This window comes from Ictalurus furcatus, chromosome 15 (genome assembly GCF_023375685.1).
Source record: "Ictalurus furcatus strain D&B chromosome 15, Billie_1.0, whole genome shotgun sequence".
Lineage (NCBI taxonomy): Eukaryota > Metazoa > Chordata > Actinopteri > Siluriformes > Ictaluridae > Ictalurus > Ictalurus furcatus.
Genome location: NC_071269.1, coordinates 5,155,346 through 5,174,799, shown reverse-complemented (window position 1 = coordinate 5,174,799; position 19,454 = coordinate 5,155,346). Strand labels below are relative to the sequence as shown.

At 40.7% G+C, this 19,454-nt stretch overlaps 1 protein-coding gene across 1 annotated transcript; it reads right to left on the bottom strand.

The window, feature by feature from the left end:
• Nucleotides 1-9,909: 9,909 nt before the first annotated feature.
• fam43b (family with sequence similarity 43 member B) lies at nt 9,910-11,675 on the bottom strand. Its single transcript, XM_053643758.1, has one exon. The coding sequence runs from the start codon at nt 11,582-11,584 to the stop codon at nt 10,634-10,636; it is 951 nt and encodes a 316-aa protein (XP_053499733.1). The 5' UTR covers nt 11,585-11,675; the 3' UTR covers nt 9,910-10,633.
• Between the last annotated feature and the right edge of the window lie 7,779 nt (nt 11,676-19,454).

Here is a 19,454-nt window from a genome sequence, read left to right as displayed (position 1 = left end):
GCAATCTGTAAGTTTTAACGAGTGAAATAAATGGACGAAAGAAAGGCTTCATATAATATCAAAGGGACTTTGATATTATATGATATTAGATAGTCTGGGTGTCAGAGGGCAGTGAACTCAGTTGCAGAGGGATAAAGCGAGAAATCTGGCTGGGGGCTTTGAGTAGAACAGACAAGCATCCTCAGGTGCACACTCAAGCATCCTCAAAGATCTCCTCTATTAAGTGTGGTCACTAAATATGGTATCTTATGCACTCACACTCACATATGGGCCCAATTCCTGGGAGACTGAACACTGACCATGTGAGAATTGTGTCTCCACTGAGACACAAATTTGCAGGTGGGATTTTATTCATGCAGCACAGTCCAGATCAGTTAAATTCATTAAGGCTTCCACCTTCTGTCTTGAGCAGCTTCGAAAATAGCACTTGAGCCAGCACATCCTAACATTGTTCATTTAAATTTTTGTAGACGGTGCTCCGACCGTTACTCTGTTCACACATGGACCACTAAATTGGTCATTTAAAAAAAATAAAAAATTGTAAGATGTGTGTGGGATGTAGGCTAGTTTATAATGCTCTTAATTTGCTGCTTAGATTTGTCGAATTAATAAAATAATGCCAGAGTTTTTGTTCATTTATTCCGCCATTCTGTTAAAGAAAATGGTTTGAAGGATAAGCTGACCAAGCACTCATTTGCATCACTTTTGTCCTTAAGATAAACAATGTCTCCAATTAAGATATCATCTCATCTGATGCACTTTTTGTAGCGGGAGATACTACAAACTAATTGTTAGTCTCATGTGTATAGTATGTATTAAAAATTGAGATCAAATAGCATTCCATAATGTACTATTTACAGCCAAAAACATAAATGTCAGCATGACATATTGTGGTTACATCAAACTGTCAGACAGTGGTGCTGGACTTAATAATGGGCTGATATCATGAAAGAATCAATCAATCAAGGTCAGAATTGCACATGCCTCTGTTTTACTCAAACTTCACCCTGTATACGTAACCCACACAAATTGTGAATAAAGCTTAAATCCAGAGTTATGTCTGAGGTCTGAATACCAATATGAACAATCATGTTGGCAATACAGAGCACCATGTTGGTACTTTTAGTATCTGGGTAATAAGTGGCAAATAAATTATTAATTAATAAGGAATGGGCGGCTGTGGCTCAGGTGGTTGAGCGGGTTGTCCACTAATCGTAGGGTTGGCGGTTCAATTCCCGGCCCACGTGACTCCACATACCGAAGTGTCCTTGGGCAAGACACTGAACCCCAAGTTGCTCCAGATGGCAAGTTAGCGCCCTGCATGGCAGCTCTGCTACCATTGGTGTGTGTGAATGGGTGAATGAGACACAGTGTAAAGCGCTTTGGAACTGCTAAGGTTAAAAAAGTGCTATATAAGTGCAGACCAAGGAACATAAACCCACATTATGAAGCATAATATGGAACTCCAAAGTCTGATGTGCTGATGAGGCCTTTGTGTGGTTGAATGGGACCCTAACTAATTTTATTATTTTTATTTTTTGACATTTTTTTTACAATATTAACAAAGCTATTATATATTTTATTGACCTATTATAGTTATCAACCGATTTGACTGGTCGGTTGAAACAGGTTCAATCCAAATCTCAACTACTCAAAAACTAACACCTTATGTCAACTTGGACCGAATATGTTCTGTCAGTGGAAGGTTCAGGAATAAAAAAGATCTGCAAAAAGTTTGAGAACCTCTGGCCTAACTGAGACAGCCTATTCCATAATGTCTCTACATGATTGGAAAATGGGTCTAATTGATCCCAAAGTACCGTTGCCTAGGGCAGTAGGACAAGGGAAGAAATGGTATGTTGGCAATCTATACACTGTAATTGAAAGTGGCACTGGGTTAGACTTTTCCTCCATTCCATGTGTGGTCCATTGGCGTGTTTAGAGGTTGCAATGATATTCTCTGGAAGAGAGGAAGCTGGTGAGGTCTGTAAGATGTTCAAGATAAAGGGGCTGGTGTTCACAAACAGGACTCGGAACTGACTCTGTTGTTGATTTGCAGTTCTTACTAGCTGGGAGATGCTGTCAGAAAGCTGTTTGCCTTCTTGATCAGTCCCGGAGCTGCTTTAAAACAGCCTGACAGAAAATACTCAACAGGAAGCATGTTTACAGTAAAACCTTGCTTCAAAAAAATGTCCACATTATTCCAAATTACTTGAATTGGAAACAGAAACCACCACAAAGTAACAGGATTGAATTAAGAGATAGTACAAAACATGTCTTTAATTAACTAGCTGTAGATTTTTATATTAGAGTACTTAATCAAATAGTCAAAAATACCAATTCTACATATAAAAGTATGTTTTAATACACTGCTAGCAGTGCTAGTGTGTGTTCAAGGTTTTCACAACCAAATACCTAGTACAGGGGTTCCCAAACTTTTCCAGGGCAAGGGCCCCGAAATGGCATTAACATTTGACCAAGGCCCCCCTTTTGCAAGATGTCCTTAAAACACATTAAAAATACAGACTTCTGAATATATCCCCCTTTTTTTTTATTAATAATTACATCTTACATCTTTACATTACATTAGGAATTGATTGTGTGTGTGTGTGTGTGTGTGTGTGTGTGTGTGTGTGTGTGTGTGGTTGTCTGAGAGTGAGATAGAAAAAATCATGTATTTATTTATTTTTCACACCAAATTGTTGAGGCCCCCCGGGCGCCCCCTGGTGGCCCCCAAGGGGGCTGTGGCCCCCACTTTGAAAACCACTGACCTAGTATATTGCAGTATTACATGCCATTTTAATGTGATCCTCTTTAAATAAGGATACTGTGATTAGATAGTTAATATACGGTGGAGTTTTCAGAGCATTACACTCCATCAGACAGTAAATAATGAGAAAACTGCAGAAGACGTCTTGCAGTGAAGATAATGATGCCTCAGTTTAGGTAAGGGCAATGTTCACCGCTGATTTAAAGGACGTCCTTGTGCTAGCTGCACTTTTTTTTAATCATCATCTAGCTTTGTAAAGCATGTAAAAGCTCTTTTCCTTGCTCGGTGTGAATAAAATGGTTTCTTTTCGATTTCTTTTAGAAGACATGCGTCTTTTCAAACTTTGCTGTGTAGACTGTTACAGAGTGAGTTAAAATAAAATAAAAAATTGAAGAGAAAAAAAAAAAACATTGAGAGCAACATTACTGAAACCTATAAACCGTGTACCTGTAAATCTTTTCTGAGACCCAGAGATGAACTCTAGACCCTATTAAGTTTCTTCACTTTACTGTCTGTCTCTGCTCCTTTGGACAGGAACGTGATGAGACAGTCTGAAGGAATCTAGCATGGCCAACAAGTATTTTTTTCCCCTCATGCGATATTTAGTAGCCGAGACTACATAGGCTACAAGTCAGATGGTGGACTCCAGATCTTACTCTGAAGTGCTAATCGTGGTGCAGAACTTTCAGCTGAGATTGGTGAGACTTCCACAGGGAACCATGGTTTAGGTTGGTGGCGCTTATGATGTCTCACATAACAGCGGAAACGCATGACATCTGCTCAGCAACAAGGCCAGGTGCACAGCAAAGTGAACATACAGTGTTTATATCAGTCCAGCTGAACCCCAGCGAACACTGTAAAACGGTTTATTTGACACAGCAGGTGGTGAGTCAATTGTGTGAGAAGTCACTTAGAATGCAGTAAAAGTTTCCCGCATAATTTTTCTTTTGCACATGATCATATTTTTTCACTTTAATATCCCTGATATTTCAATTATATTATTCCATACATCACTGTCTAAAAAGTATTGAAGTAATACATCTTCTTTTTTCTTTTTTTAAACTAATCTGCGAGTACTGCATGGCCAAGAACAAAAACTGGAAGTCTAAGGGCACTTGCTGGGGAACTCAGTGTTTGTCCTAATCCATAGTAGTTGTAAATTAATTTAGGGAAAACTTTTCACAGGGAACCGTTTTTGGTTTTGTGCTCTCTGCCTTATTGGACTTGGATACCACAGATCCTTCCAAGAAGCATAGTGTAATTAACCCGAAGTACTTTTGTATTGCTCTAGAGTTGGGAAGATTTGTACCACAGCGCTGTTGAATTCTCAAATATGTTGTATTAACGTGTTTGTTCTAGTATGTTATTGTTTCTGTAGTAACAGCTACACGGACTTGTATAGCGAATGCTCAACATAATCTAAAATGAATAATAAAAAGATTTTGAAAAAAAAAAACATGTTCTTACTTTAAAAACAAACAAACAAAAACATACAATAATGTTGATGTTTTCTGTAAGGAGATGTTTGTTTAACATTTATAGAAGGAGTCTCCAGTATCAGCGTGCTGTAACAGTCAGTACATTTTCAGAGATAGCAGGAACCAACTTGTCTCGCCAAAACATTCATTGTAACTATAAACAGTTTAAATACATGACGTTCATGAATAAACTAAAATTGGTAGTGTTTCGCAAATTGCTGTGGGATAAGAAAGAAAAAAACACTTCGGGATGAGCTGTTACAACCAACTGTCATGCCAATCAAATAAAACAGGATTGGCTCAGTAGAGTGAAACATCTTGGCAATAGAGTGCTGTAAAAATGACGTATTTTTGTAGGCCGCCCCGGAAGTTAGCATCACCCCGGTTCCCTCTACAAAAAGCCAATAGTATTTTTCCATTGGCTTTTGGATTATTACAGAAATTAAACTCTGGGACCAACAAAAGTTTATGATTCTTACACGTTTTCTTCATCAAGATAATCTTCCCAAATGAACACAACGTTTGAAGCCTAAATACAATCTCCAGAAGTAAAAAGCTAATGTCAGGCTATAAACGATGATACCGCGGTGGCATGACTTCAACACCACAACTGCTACACTTCCTATATATATATATTTTAAATACCCTAAATTAATCTACAAGTTGGAAAGTTTGAGTTGGAATAGTTTGCAAGAGCGCGAGTATAAACACAACGAGGCTGTAGTAGAGGAGTTTTCCTGTTCAGCACGGTGACGTTTAATGTCCCCGACAACCTCTGTAGTCCCATTTAGACATGCCTTTTTTCAAGACACGTAAAAGCTTAAAAGAATGACGAGTGAGGTATTACTGATGTAGAAGAAAACATGAAAATATCTTGAGCTTGTGTTAACCACAGACCTTATTTCAGGTGCTTAACCAAAAACCCATTCAAAAAACTCATTGACTTCGGGACGATGGAACCGGAAGTGCTAAAATGCTAACACGTTTTTGGGTTTTAGGACTCATTTTTACAGCACTCTATACTACTGTATATACAGGATGTGGGGGTGAGAGATTAGGTTGAAAAAAAAAAATGCTGAAATATTTCTTTAAACAAGTTTTGATTCTATTAGTTGAATTTAGTTTGTATTAATTCATCATTTCTCCAACAACACAGCTGATTAAGTATTAGTCATTATTATTTAGAGTGGGCCAATGTCCAGATCAAATAAAAATACAATGAAATTAAATACTTGTAGGTAGAGATGGCAAGATATCAATTTTAGCACCCATAGTGTTATGCTAAACGCAACGTGGAGTTCCCTTTGAAAGGGAACCACAGCTTTATATAATATATAATAAAGATAATGCGTACAAAGTGCAAATGCCATCCATCCATCCATCCATTTTCTGAAGCGCTTATCCTACACAGGGTCACTTGGGAGCCTGGAACCTATGCCAGGGAACTTGGGGCACAAGGCAGGGGACACTCTGTACAGGGTGCTAACCCATCACAGGGCACAGTAACACACATTCACACACCCATTGGACAATTGAGGACACCCCTGAGGCACGGGGAGAACATTTAAGCTCCACGCACACAGGGCTGAGGGGGGATTCGAACCTCCACCCCCAGAGGTCCGAGGCAAACATGACAATCAGTAAGCCACAGTGCCCCCTAAAGTGCAAAATAGTGCAAAAAAAGTGTTTTTCCTAATCCAATTCCGATCCATTCGATACAGGATTGGACCCAATTTGTTCTTTTTTCCGCCAATATCTAATCAAAAATTTGCTGGTAGCTTCTGGTATTGAATCGGAGCCATCGCTAATTGTAGGCCTTGTAGTGGATTTAGTCATGACAAGAAGTAGAATATCATTTAGAGAGGCTTTGAGAGGGCAGATTTAATAAAGTATGGCTAGGGAGGTGGGTCTAGAAAAATGTGTAGGTAGTGATAATAATGCTGTATCCAGCAGTACAGCACAAGAGGACAGTTGAGTGCTAGAATACAAATGAAACACACACACACACACACACACGCACGCACACACGCACGCACTAAACACCTAAATTCTGCTCTCAGCCTGCGTGCTGCGGCTCATTGATCGGGTGTGTTCTGTCCCTAGCACACCTCATTCTCCTTTCTGCTTCCAGGAGAACTTATTAGCACTTTCTCTAAACCTTTCCTCAAGCACCACCACAACTCTGTACCTCCTGTTGTTCTTCATTGAGCAGGTAACAGAAGTTCACACACACATACACAAACACACTCAGCTTTCTTCTCTGTGCTGAAGGCAAGTACACTCTTATACCCACTACTCTTTTAATCTGTCTCCAAGAATACTCTCTGGCAGCGACGAAAAGCCAAATCACCATCTCCACCACAGCCTCCATCCACCACACACCAACAACATGCAGGAAATGTTACAGCTCACACTCTGTTCTGTTAGACCGTTTTGTCCCCCAAGGCTCCGGCTGTACAACATGTGCTGTGTGATTCGATGCAGATGTAGTCTGTGGATTCCCCACAGGGCTCAGCATCAAACACTCGTCTGCTCGACACATGGGCAACAGTGATGAAAGACGTCTTTGCTTCCTCCAGTGTACCTTCCATCTGGACCTCATTTTGCACTTGCCGATGCATACAGGATGGTATACGTTTTGTCTGATGTGGTTCCTCGGTTAAGACGGCACGCTTACATATGGGACAACACTCCGCATATTTCAACGTTCTAAATCATTAAAAAAAGCTATGTAGAATTTGACATTATTTAAAATGTTTATTATACACAGTGGCGTAGGAACACCTTCACCTCTGTGAATATTCAGTTGAGTTTTATTTGTATAAACATTGTCACAAAGCAGATTTACAGAACTCCGGATGTACATTTAGATCCCAAACGAGCAAACCAGAGATAGTGGAATTATAAATCGTTACAGTACACAGGTGCAGAAGAGTAAAGACAAACAGTACTAAGTGTGTTGAAGAGATGTTATTGTGAATAAGAGTCTTTATAATTACTGAGACAGTTTTCAGGTGCAAAAATCTACTGAATCCAGGTGAAGCAAGTGTTTTGGGAAGTGCAAATTCATGTGGGACCATCAATAACAGCATACATAGCAGCAGAAGCTAGCTGGCTATTTAACTGCTAGGATGAGTTGCAGGTAGACACCAGAGCGATTTTAGTATCTCAGAGTCTTGACTTGAATCATCATGTTCTCAGTGATTTATTAACCAGTAAACCCGTTGGAATACACCATAACAATGAGCACAATATTCCATTCATCACTAAAATAAGCTGTTGCCTAGCTGACTAGTCAACTAGCTTGCTCCCCTTAATATATATTTTTTCAGAAGTAGTGAAAAAGTCTTTTTTTTTTTTTTTTTTTAATTTGGTGCTTTGCTTACTAATTTGACCAAAATTACAATTTATATAATCAAAATCCCCCGTTGAAATCTGACTGGTTGATTATGATTATGTGCAGTAGATTCTAAATTATTATTATTATTATTATTATTATTATTATTTGGGACAAACATTGCATAGCTAGTGTACTAGTGTTTAGCTAGTCAGCTAGTTAACTTAGTTCATAAGTGATCAACAAAATATTATTATTAAGGTATATTTATAATTAGGGGGCCAAACACCGAAGGTGTGTAGGTACACTATTGTTATACTACCTTTTCTTCTTCTTATTCATCTGCATCTTCTTCTTTTTCAGTATTTCTTCAACAAATTATGTCCAATCAAGACCAAACGTCATCTTCACACCAACCTGGACAAAAGTTATCCAAATAATGCTGATAATTCGAATGACTTGCCCATGATGTGCAAATGAATCTGACAGTGAAGCCACCAAACAGGATGTGAGGCTGTATCTCAGCAACGACCTTGCACACTAACACAAATCTTGGTAGGCGTTCTCCAGACCGTGCGCTGAGGCTATAGAACAAATTTCGTGACAGCACCACTTATTGGTCAAAAGTTACAATAACATGCCAAAAATGCTTACATCTAAGAGTAAGTGTCATTTCTGCTACTTCTCCTCCACATTTTGTCCAATCTTTACCAGATTTGGCCCACATCACCTAAATTTAACTCATCCTGTCTAATCAAACATACATACCTTAGATGTTTTTAAATTGCAAGTATAAAAACATTTTCAGGTCCGAGTAGTAGCAATCACAACTACAGGTCACAGCACTAGTGGCAGCTGTATAGTCCATCTGTTAATCTAGACCTTTCCTCCTAGAGTCAGAGAGTTCCACCACTGTCCACCAATGGTCAAAACATACACCATGGGTGCTTGGCCCCCAAAAATGCTGGTTGCAGCTTCACTTATAATAATTATTTTTAAGGTGTATTTTAACAGATAAGATTATACCATGTTTAATTACAGTATATTTTTTATTTAAATTTTTAATACAATTATTATTTAAAATAATAATTACAGGAAATATGAGTACATAGAAGTTATAACTGCAGCAAATATGTCTATCATATAACAAATGCTAGCTATTTATTAGCAGTTAACTTGCCAGCTAGCTATTAGGAAACGCACGTGGACATGTTTTCTAAATTGCATATTCTTTTAACGTCATTTTTGTCCTTTCACCGGCTTTAGGTTGCCTCTCTCTACCTGTCTACTCTCAGTGTTCATTTTTTTAGTTTTCTGGGAGGCGATTAGTTGAAACGTATATTGACCGATCCTCAACAGCTCCCCGAACACCAATTCATCTGAATAATTTAAATCTCACTCTACTGCACGTTCAGGCTGTTTAGCTCTGCAAACCTTGCATACAAAATGAAAAAAACAGAGACAGCTTTATAACGTGAACCTGCGAATTTAAATTAAGCATTTGAATGAGAGATGTTCAATTTCCGAAGTGAACAGTGCGAAATTAAAAGCCTTTGCTGCTTGGGGCAAACGGAATTCACGTTAATATGAGGTTTCTGTTTTGTTAATTAAAGGTTGTAGGAGTTGGTTGATGTAATAGTATGTAATAATACTAATCGAGTATTAGTATGCAGAACTATGTTGTGCTGGAATATTGAGCCGAGTGATTTGTGGTCATTTCCTGTACATTTTAATCACCTGACGAATCGACTGGCTTTGAGAAGGCCAAGTGGGTGCGTGTGTGTGTGTGTGTGTGTGTGTGTGTGTGTGTGTGTGAAAAGATTTCTGTTTTCCTCTCCAGAGCCCACTCACAGCCGGTGTCAATCTGCGTAGCCATTTGTGCAGAGATTGTTCATCTTTTGAGCTGGTGATACTCTGTTGTGAAAACCACGGATAATTCTGAAAAATCATTTTTTGTATTGCTTTGGACACTCTGGACTCACCATACAAACAGATCACATATTCACACATTCCTGCTCATATCCAAAAACAGCATCTTCACGTCGAAATGTTTTTTTTTTTTCTCCCCCAACATTTTATTATAATTTCATGTTATTTAGTGCAATTGGAATGACAGCTTGTGAAATGTCTAGTACACTATTATTATCACAAAAGAACCGTTAGATAAAAACATGTCTACGGATATGAGAGTGCCTGTTGGCGTATGATTTTGAACAATGCATTACCTCTTAAAGCAGTAGAGCTTATTTACCTGTTTATCAGATCAAGCTGATATCGAAATGTGTATCACGTAGAAAGAACCATAGATTATAGTCATATTTTCCTCATATTGGTCCCAGACATGTCACAGTGCAAACCAGGGATGGTAAATCTGCAAACATTTAAAACATCCTGCCTTAAATGCCAGGGTCGACGTCTCCGCTGGTCATACGGTAAATGATTCTGGGGCTGTAATGTGTGACAGCTGTAAACCCGTCAAGTCAATGGCTACTATCCTAAATCATGGATTAATTCATTAGTGCTGCTGCGTTGGTGTAGAGGCTGAATGCTCTCACAGAGGTTTTTGGCCAGAAAGGAAAGTTAGATAGAAGAGGGAGATGGTCACATAGAAAAATGTACATGTTACACAAATAAAATATTTCCAAAATTATCCAGTAAAATCTGAGAAAAGTATGTATTCTCATGCAATCACATGAAAAGGACACAAAGGCTCGTCGAAGGTCTAGTGTTTTGTCCTTGTTTGGTTTGTAGCCCAAGGACTGAGCTCCGTCTGTGTTTGTCCTCACTGGGCTGCTTTGCAGTGTGACGCACTCTCTCATTGTGCTTTTGTGTTTATTCACAAAGTTCCACTTTATTAAACACCCATAGAGAAAGTGCTCACGAGGCGAGCCAGCAGCAACTCAGCATTAAAACTTGCTGATGGAGGACCAGATCACACTCTGCAGGAATCCCTCTGAGGAGAGAGCGCTCTTCTGAAGTGGACAGAGAGGAAAGAGGAGAATGGGGAAAGGAAGAAAGAAGTGCACACCATCCGATATCCATGTGTGGTCACACAAGTGTGCTGAGCGTCATGTGCACCTCGTCTTTGATGGTGATCGAAAACCCGTCTAGTCCGTGAACTATGTATCCCAGCTCTCTCTCAGGGGGTTCCTCTGGCTCGGGATTTGGTGGATCAGTGTTTGATACTTTTTCCTCTTTGTTGTCTGCCTGTCCTTCCTCCTCCTCTGCTTCCTCCTCCTCATCCTCCTCGGTGATAGAGAACAGGCGGTTGGAATTCCCAGGCCTGTCTGCTGGTGGCTGATAGTGACACTGTCCATTCAACAGCTTCCGTAGGGGCATGAGTGGCATGATATCCTCTCCCAGCAGTTCCTGCTTGCGATGTCGGAAATCACTCTGACGTTTGAGCCTCTTAAACTCACTGAAGGCTGAAATAGAGTTCTGGTACAGGCTGAGAGCAATAGCATGAGCCTTGTCTGCCTTGGCTAAAAGCACGGCATGGCAACGCAGAACCACTGCCTTGTGCTTGACCTGGTGCCGGTAGATCCAGGCCAAGATCTTGGGTCGGTAGGGGTCTGTTGTGCAGTAGGTGATACGGTTAAGGGTGTAGAGGTGCGGGGGTTTCCTGCGGCAACCCATACGTATGCCATGTGGCCCTACACTCAGCTTCATCTTGGCACTCTGCTCACCGTAGTTGCTGGATGCCCAGATCTTGGCGACAGCATCATGCGTGCAGCCCTCACCCTTGGCCACTACAGTCACTACACTTCCCAGGTAGCGGACGCTGTATATGGGCTCCTCCTTATTTAGCTCCACTTTCTGGCGCTTGTTGTTGAAAACCCCGGCGAGCCAGTGGAAGGGGCACTCAGGCACCAGGTCAGGGCACGACCTCAGCAGCGAGGACAGCAGTGAGTGGTAGGTGAGTCCAGCGCTCAGGCTCTTCGCTTTGCTCTTGGAGTCATCCTCCACCAGCACAAACTTGCTCCTCTTCCAGGGCAGCATGGTCCCAATTTGTCCGAGGGGCTCGATGCCCCTTTCAAAAGTAAAGAAGCGAGTGTGTGTTTGTTGAGTGCCTGAGAGCAAGAGTGAGGAAAGCTCCTCTGTCACACGCTGAAGAGAGACTGAGAGCAATGAGGCTCAGCTGGTCTGCTCCAAAGCTCGCTCGCTCGCTCGCCCCTCCTTTCTCTCCTCCTCCTCTCCTTCTGGTTTGTTCACATCACATAGAGAGAGAGAGAGAGAGAGAGAGAGAGAGAGAGAGACAGAGAGAGAGCGATGATCAGAGCTGGGCTCCCAGCCCGATGTCTCCGCATCATTTATATGAAATCTTCCTGCCCCTCGTCTGCTTCTACCATCAATAAGTCCAACAGTGAAGGATCTAGAAGCACAGTAAGACTGTTGCTCTTTTCATATCTAGTTTTTAACCAAGTGGTGGTGGGTGTCTTGACCGTTGAGACAGTGATATGTCTCTATAACTCTAAAACAATTATTTCTGGCTGATTCACAGTGAACATCTCATCAGATCATTTTTATACAAACCTAACAAACTCATATAAATCATTAACGTTATACATCACCTTGGATAAGTATTCACACCCTTAAACTTTTGCATATTTTGTATTGCTACCATATAGAATGGTGGTGCAGAAGATAGTCTTAACACCGCACAACTCTAGGGTCCCTGGTTCTATTTTGAGCTCAGGTCCAGCGTTTCAGATGTTTTCCCTGTTCTTATCTGGATTCACCGGTTTCCATATTCCAAAAACATGCATGTAGGTAGATTATAATCATTTCCTGTAGCTGTGCATGTGTGTGCATGGAGCTCTGGGATGGACTGGCATCTCATCTGGGGTGAATTCCCTCACCTTGTGGCCAGTGTTCCCGGGATAGTCTCCAGATAAAACTTGACCCTGACCAGGATAAAGTGGTTGCTGAATATAAATGAATAAATGAACAACCTGAAATTGAAATGGACTTAATTAGGATTTTTACTATTTGCTTTACACGATGTGTCCAACATTTGAAGGTGCAAGATATTTTTTATTGTGACAAAGAGAAGAAGAAGCCTTTATTTGTCGCATATACATTACAGCACAGTGAAATTCTTTTTTTCCACATATCCCAGCTTGTTAGGAAGCTGGGGTAAGAGCGCAGGGTCAGACATGATATGATACAGCGCCCCTGGAGCAGAGAGGGTTAAGGGCCTTGCTCAAGGGCCCAGCAGTGGCAGCTTGGCAGTGCTGGGGGTTGAATCACGACTGTCTGATCAGTAGTGCAGAGCCTTAACACTGCCCTAGTTATTTACAAAGAGGTTACAAACAAACAAAAAAAGACATTTGTTGGGTGCAACAATACTTGGTGGAACCACCTATTGCTGCAGTAACAGCTGTAAGACTTCTGGGATATGTCTCTATCAGCTTTGCACATCTGGATCCTGTTAATCTTTGCTCATTCTTCTTGGAAAAAGTTCTGAAGATTTTCTTCAACAAGTCTTGACACAGATTGGTCTGAGATCTGGGCTGTCACTGCCACTTCATTATTTTGTGTAGATTCATGATCTCAATTAAGTAGATTTCAGTTCCGGAATTGAACACTACAAAATGTGTGAAAAGTTAAATAGGAGTGATGAGTAATTGGTTTAATACTCTAATAAAGAATCATTTGTCAGAGTGGAAACAGCACAGCTATTAGTTCTTCTGATCTGTTTTGGCAGTGCATCTGTCCATTTCATGCAGAACAATACAGGGGAAAATGGTTCACTTCAATCTTACTCACTTACTCAAATGACTCACTGATCTTTTTACACTCCATTAATTTCTATTAGCATAGAGATTGAAAGGATGTAACTGCAGCTGTTTGTCATATACAGTGTCATAGTGTAATTCCACATCCATGATACAGTACATTGCTTCTACAGTATGACCCACGTTTTCGTTTGCTAGACATCTCTGGGAGCCATCATTTCATTTACATAATCCCCGCGCTATTTCCTTGTCTTTTCCCCTGAAGTCTGAAGTATATTACAGCAGACGGGGATCTCAAGGGAAGCCGTTCAGCCGGTCAGGTCAGCAGCGATGAATCATACACGGCAGTATTTCTATCAGCTGCGGGGTGTGAGACAAGGAATTGTGGACTGTAGGGGGATTGTGGAGGTTGTGGAGCAGGGGATTGTGGGGGGGGGTTATTGCACATGTCCAGTTGAGATGAGATCTGAATGTGATGGAGTGAGTCCCATCTGAGTTCCCAGCTAGTGATTATTTGCTAGTAATAGGGCAGTTGGAGCGCTCGAGGATATTGGACTCGTGGATCAGGGACTGCTAAAATGTGGACCAGTGGCATCTCAAAACCAATTTTTGTAAGAGGGGAGGATGTCAAGAGCGACACATAATGAGACACGGGGGCCTAAAATCTTACTTCCACACTAGTAATATGACATGGTTACACAACATTGCTAATAACCAACCATTTATCATGAGCTGCACTGGTTCCATTCTATTAAAAATTTCTCAATCATCAAACTGCTTGTATTTTAATTGACAAGATTATACCACTACATTAATTACAAGCAGTATTATGCATTTCTTTCTAGTGTTATGCATTTTTTCTTTCTCCCTGCCTTCATACCAGAGCGAGGTGTGGAAGGATGAATTACATCAGCTTCATCTGTTTGGTCACGTGATAACTGGATCGCACTGATTCCCTCCAGGGATTCTGAGAGGCTTTGCAGTTGCCTTTTTGCTGCAGCAAAACTCCCTTTATGGCTTAAAGAAAAGGACTTAACAATTTTTTGATAGTTCATCCAGTACTAGTCTTGTGTTCGTCCAATTAAATGCTGTCTAGAGAGTGGAGGCTAGCAGCATGATCGCAAGAAATGTGATTTGTTGGTGCATTTTTATTTATTTTTTTGCCATGATTCCTGACTAGCTTGTTAAGACATGCGTTTGAGCGAGTCAACACTTTTTTGGGGAGTGTTTAACCGATTTGTGGCTGTTTACTGCAGAAATGTCACTCCAAACTGTTCGAGAACGCCGTTCCGCCTTTACACCCCCGTCAGGTCATCTCAATGACTAAAAGTAAGATCTATGATCTGACACTCAGACCTGTCAGATGACTCTGCGGCTCTCAGTCACCATCTTTGCCGGTGAAGGTCGACCTCAGCTCAAACACATACAACATGACTCCAAAACTCGGCTAGGATGTCACCCGGGTTAAAATGAACAGGCATGGGTTAAGGCGGAGGTGAGAATTCTTCCACGGTTGTGAAAAGACTTTCATTCATCTCTTTGGTATTGTACGTATTTAGCTAATTGGCTAAGCTACTGTCAAGTTTTTGGGGAGATTCTGTGGGGTGAACGCTAGTGACTGTTGTGTACATCAATCAAGCAAGCACTTAGGATGCATGAACATATTGTATGAGATCAAATCACTGCTTTCAAGCCATGCAAACTTTAAGTGTGAGAAGTTGTGTAGTGTTTGGCTCACCTGAGGTTTGGTCCTGAGAGTGGACAGCTTTTTTACATAAACACCAAACCTTTCATTGCTCAAAGCAATGTTCATCATTTCTACCTTTTAAGTCTTCTCTGAAATACACACACTATTACCATCCACACTGCATCATGGGAACCTGTCTGGAGGAACGCAAAGTACTCCATTAAGTGAGACTGATTTTTTTCAAGGAGATTCGAGTAGAAGCTATTTGTTTGAGTGAGTACACGTGTGCAGTTTTCTTGGACCAGGGCCGAGTGTGTGACAATATGGAAAAAAAAAAGAGCTGCAGAAGATTAACGTGCAGGGCAGAACTCAGCCATGACTCGCTGGCCTTTCTCGAGATTGATGAACGTGGCTCATATTGACTTAGCTGCCACTGAAGTTAACGCCGCAGAGCAGGGAAGAGAGCCGAGGAATGAAATCAGGAAATGCCTGAGGAAAAACTGACCCAGAGCCATCTTTTCCAAGCCAGGTTTTCCACTTATGACCACCACTGTTTTGCTGTTTTTCCTCTTCTGATGTGAAGACACTCAAAAGAACTTTCAGAAGTAAACCAGCAATTTTAATCAGAATGAACTGTCACACAGTCGGGAGGAGCTGGTACAATTGTGACATATTTTTGGTTTGAGTTCAAATAATCAACAATGCTTTAAATGACAGACGTCCACATACCATCATGTATATGTTTTCTTCTTTAATCAAGTGCAAGTTTACTCATACCATCAGCGAGAACGATACATGTTCACTGAAAACAAAAAGAGTCCTGAATTACAATTACACAGGCAATTAAACTGTAACATCACGTACTGTAGGTGAACAATAATTCACAAAACACTGTAAACTTACAAGTATAGTTGGAAAAATCAGTACTAAACCACCGAACATTCAGTACTACATGTGTGATATACCTGTGAGGGTGGATTGGAAAATATTAAGAAAGTGCATGTGGGAGAAAAAAAAACGTACATGGAACAATCCGGAATTGAAAGACGTATTGTAATTGACTGATGGTGCAGAGCTCACAAATCTTCTTTTTCCCGTTACTTTCCATATGGTTACTATGGTTTTGCCACAATTCTATGACAACAACTCAACAAATAACAATTCTATATGGCCAGAGCCATATCTCCCTGCAATTCTCGTCTGGTTTACAACTAATGCTTAGCACGGTTGAGCCTGGCCAGTACCTGGATGGGAGCACTCCTGGGGAAAACTGCTGGAAGTGGTATTAGTGAGGCCAGCAGGGGGCGCTCATCCTGTGGTCTGTGTGGGGACTAATGTCCCAGTAAAGTGACGGGGACACTATACTGTAAAAACAGCACCGTCTTTCTGATGAAACTGAGGTCCTGACTCTCTGTCGTCATTAAAAATCCCAGGACACTTATTGTAAAAGGGTAGTGGTATAACCCCAGTGTCCTAGTTCAATTCCCCCATTGGTCCTTCTCTATCATGGCCCCCTAATAATCCCCATCTCTGAATTGGCTACATCACTCTCTCCTCTCCACTAATAGCTGGTGTGTCGTGGGTGTTCTGGTGCACTATGGCTGCCATCACATCATCCAGGTGGATTCTACACACCGGTTGAGGTTGATGATCCCCCACCCCCCATAACTATATAGAGCACTTTGAGTGTCTAGATAAAAAAAAAAAAAAGTGCTATATAAATGTAAGGATTTATTATTATTGTTATTGTTATTATTATTAACATTTTTTAAAAGGATAATGTTTTTAAGAGTTCTCCACCAAGTGCAGTTCATCCTCATGAGCAAGGAAATGTGTGCATGTGCTGTGTGAGAGCCTCTGAAACAAGTTGTATAGCTATAAACAGGTGTTACAGTTGTACTGCAGGTTGCACCCATGATTTTTCACAAACGTAGCAAACAGAATTAGCAAGCGTAAATGTTTAAAAAAAAATAAATTAAATTTTAAAAAAAGCTTTGAACATGTAGGCAGAAAATATTAAAAGTTTTTTTTTTTTACTTTCCTTACACAAACTATTCGTCACAAAAACTGACACGCAGTAGTGACTCACTTGTATACAGATGAAGTAATGAAGTCACAGTTACATGCTCTACCCTATGCAGAAAAACACGGCAGCCGCTCTCTGATCCGAGTGAATGCATTATTAAAGAAAACCTTGTTGTAGTGCGGCTCGTCGTCTGCATATGAAAGCCGGGAGTGTGAGGAAATTCGTTACGTGTGTGACTTTTACTAATGATGGAGGAAGCAAGCTGGAACGAAAGACGGCTCTGGCCTCACGGGAAGTAAATTATTCTCCCGAAATGACAAGCTCTCACGTTGGCACAGGCCATACTTTAAATAATTCAGTGATCCGAAAGCTTTATGGAAAAATTTTTTATATGAAACAAGATGGATAATTTCTTGCAGATTTGTTGTTGTTTTTTTTATTATTCAGAGGAATGTGATCTCACGATGCACTCAAGCCCTTGTAATGAATATAAGATCAAACACAGTATCAGCATTTTATTGCAAGTAATTTCTTCAGAGAATTGGGACTCGTTGTGTCCCTTTACATAACTAAGAGTACCTGTAGATACTATGCTATCTAGTGGAATATTTGCTTCTGCTGCTCATTAAACTAGTTCAGCAGAACGGTCGTCAGTGGAGCGGGAAAAAAATACACACGTTATTGCTCTTGGAGCTGAACTGAACAGGGGGAACGGTGTCAGCTCTGCTGATGTTGTTTTTTCTTTCTCATTGAAAGTCGGCAAGGGTGTCAGAAGATCCCATTTGGGTTTTTTTTCCCCTCTACTACCCCATCCCATTTGTTATCGGCCCTCCTCTTGCATGAGAAGCTCACGGTGCGGAACAGTGTCGAATCAAACCAATTATTCTTATCTAAACGTCCTCCTCTCCCTCTTTGGTTCTCCGTTTCTGCATACACACTGTGACTTTGATTGTGTTGCAGAGCTCCTGGTGTTGACCGTTTGAGAAGGTGACAGCAGTGTGGGATTTGAATCGCTAATGGCTGCTCGTGATATTTGATGTTTATCAATAGCTTGACAAAGAAGCTATTAGTCTTGAGCCGTGTTTTATATCAAGGGGGGCTCATCAATGGCATAATAAGAATGATCACACACACACACACACACACACGCATCTGTGCTAAGTACAAGTAGCTTCTTGTACAATTTAAATACTTAGTTTCCTCATTCTCAGGATAAATAATAAAGTATAAATAATAACGAATAAAAAAAATAATTTGTGCAATATATTGTGCAGCACTGGAGAATGATAAAAATATGTCATGAAAATAGAGGAAATATAGAATCAGTCATGGTAAAAAAAAAAAAAAAAAAGATATGCAGAAAAATGTACTTTCATATTTAACGTGAGTTAATGTTTTGGGAAATGTAAGGTAAATTAAGGTGAACATGAGCTGTTTGGTAACAAGAGATAGAACTAAAACACTAAAATTAATTTGTACTTTTATTGAATAATGTGTGCTAAGTCTATATAGTTTTAGTTTATCATCCAAAGGCATTTTAAGGGGTAAAAGGGTGACAGAGTAAACAATACACCTTGTCTAAGCTCTGGGCTAGAAAGAAATCAGCCCCAGCATCACTTCTTCATATCATTCCTTGTAATCTTCTTACGACCAACGACCATCGGTGGTGCTGTTGCGCTCCGTTCCACAAAAATCTGAAACAGTCTGCTTTCGGACATTTGTTAACAGCAAATCATTTGATGTGGATGCCAAAAACCAGTCTGTGCAGGATTTCGCGCTGTTTTTTTGTGATTGTTGCAGCCAAAAATGCTTAAATTAGCGAAACTGCAATTACACGAAATACTTTTGTCGTGATGTTTGTTGGTAAACAAGAGCTTTTAGCTGTACTCACATCCGATACACACGAATCGAAGAGGGCTTTGGATGAATGCGTGTCGCGATGACGTCACGTGACACGTCTTGGCCCAAACCTGCGGAAAATCTGCGGTAATTTGGAAAAATCACAAGCTCCTCCGAATATTGCTGAGTTTACTTGATTTTGTGTTCATTTCTGCAATCACAATCCTGGAGGGAATGAAAAATGAAAGCGTGTACATTTATTTATCTTTGCATGAAAGGTCCACCAGCCCCTCCTGTCTGTGTTTCCTTTGTTTTCTTACTTTGCCGGTCAGTGTGTAATTAAATCAGGCTCTTGACTAAACTCGACTCAATCCACTGTAATGAAAGATGGGAAAGAGGACCGGCTCTTAGACGGGTGATTTATAGCCACTGTTGTGCTCTCGCTCTGAGGAAATGCCTGGCATGATGACAGCGTACATCCTGGCCTCGCTGTGCCGAGTACAGTACCTGCGACCTGCAGCTAAACAAGCATGCACTGACTACCAAACAGGGATGGTTTGTCCTCTATCTAATATGGCA

Coding starts and splice junctions, on each gene's coding strand:
- fam43b (XM_053643758.1), bottom strand. CDS start 11,584: ATGCTGCCCTGGAAGAGGAGCAAGTTTGTGCTGGTGGAGGATGACTCC.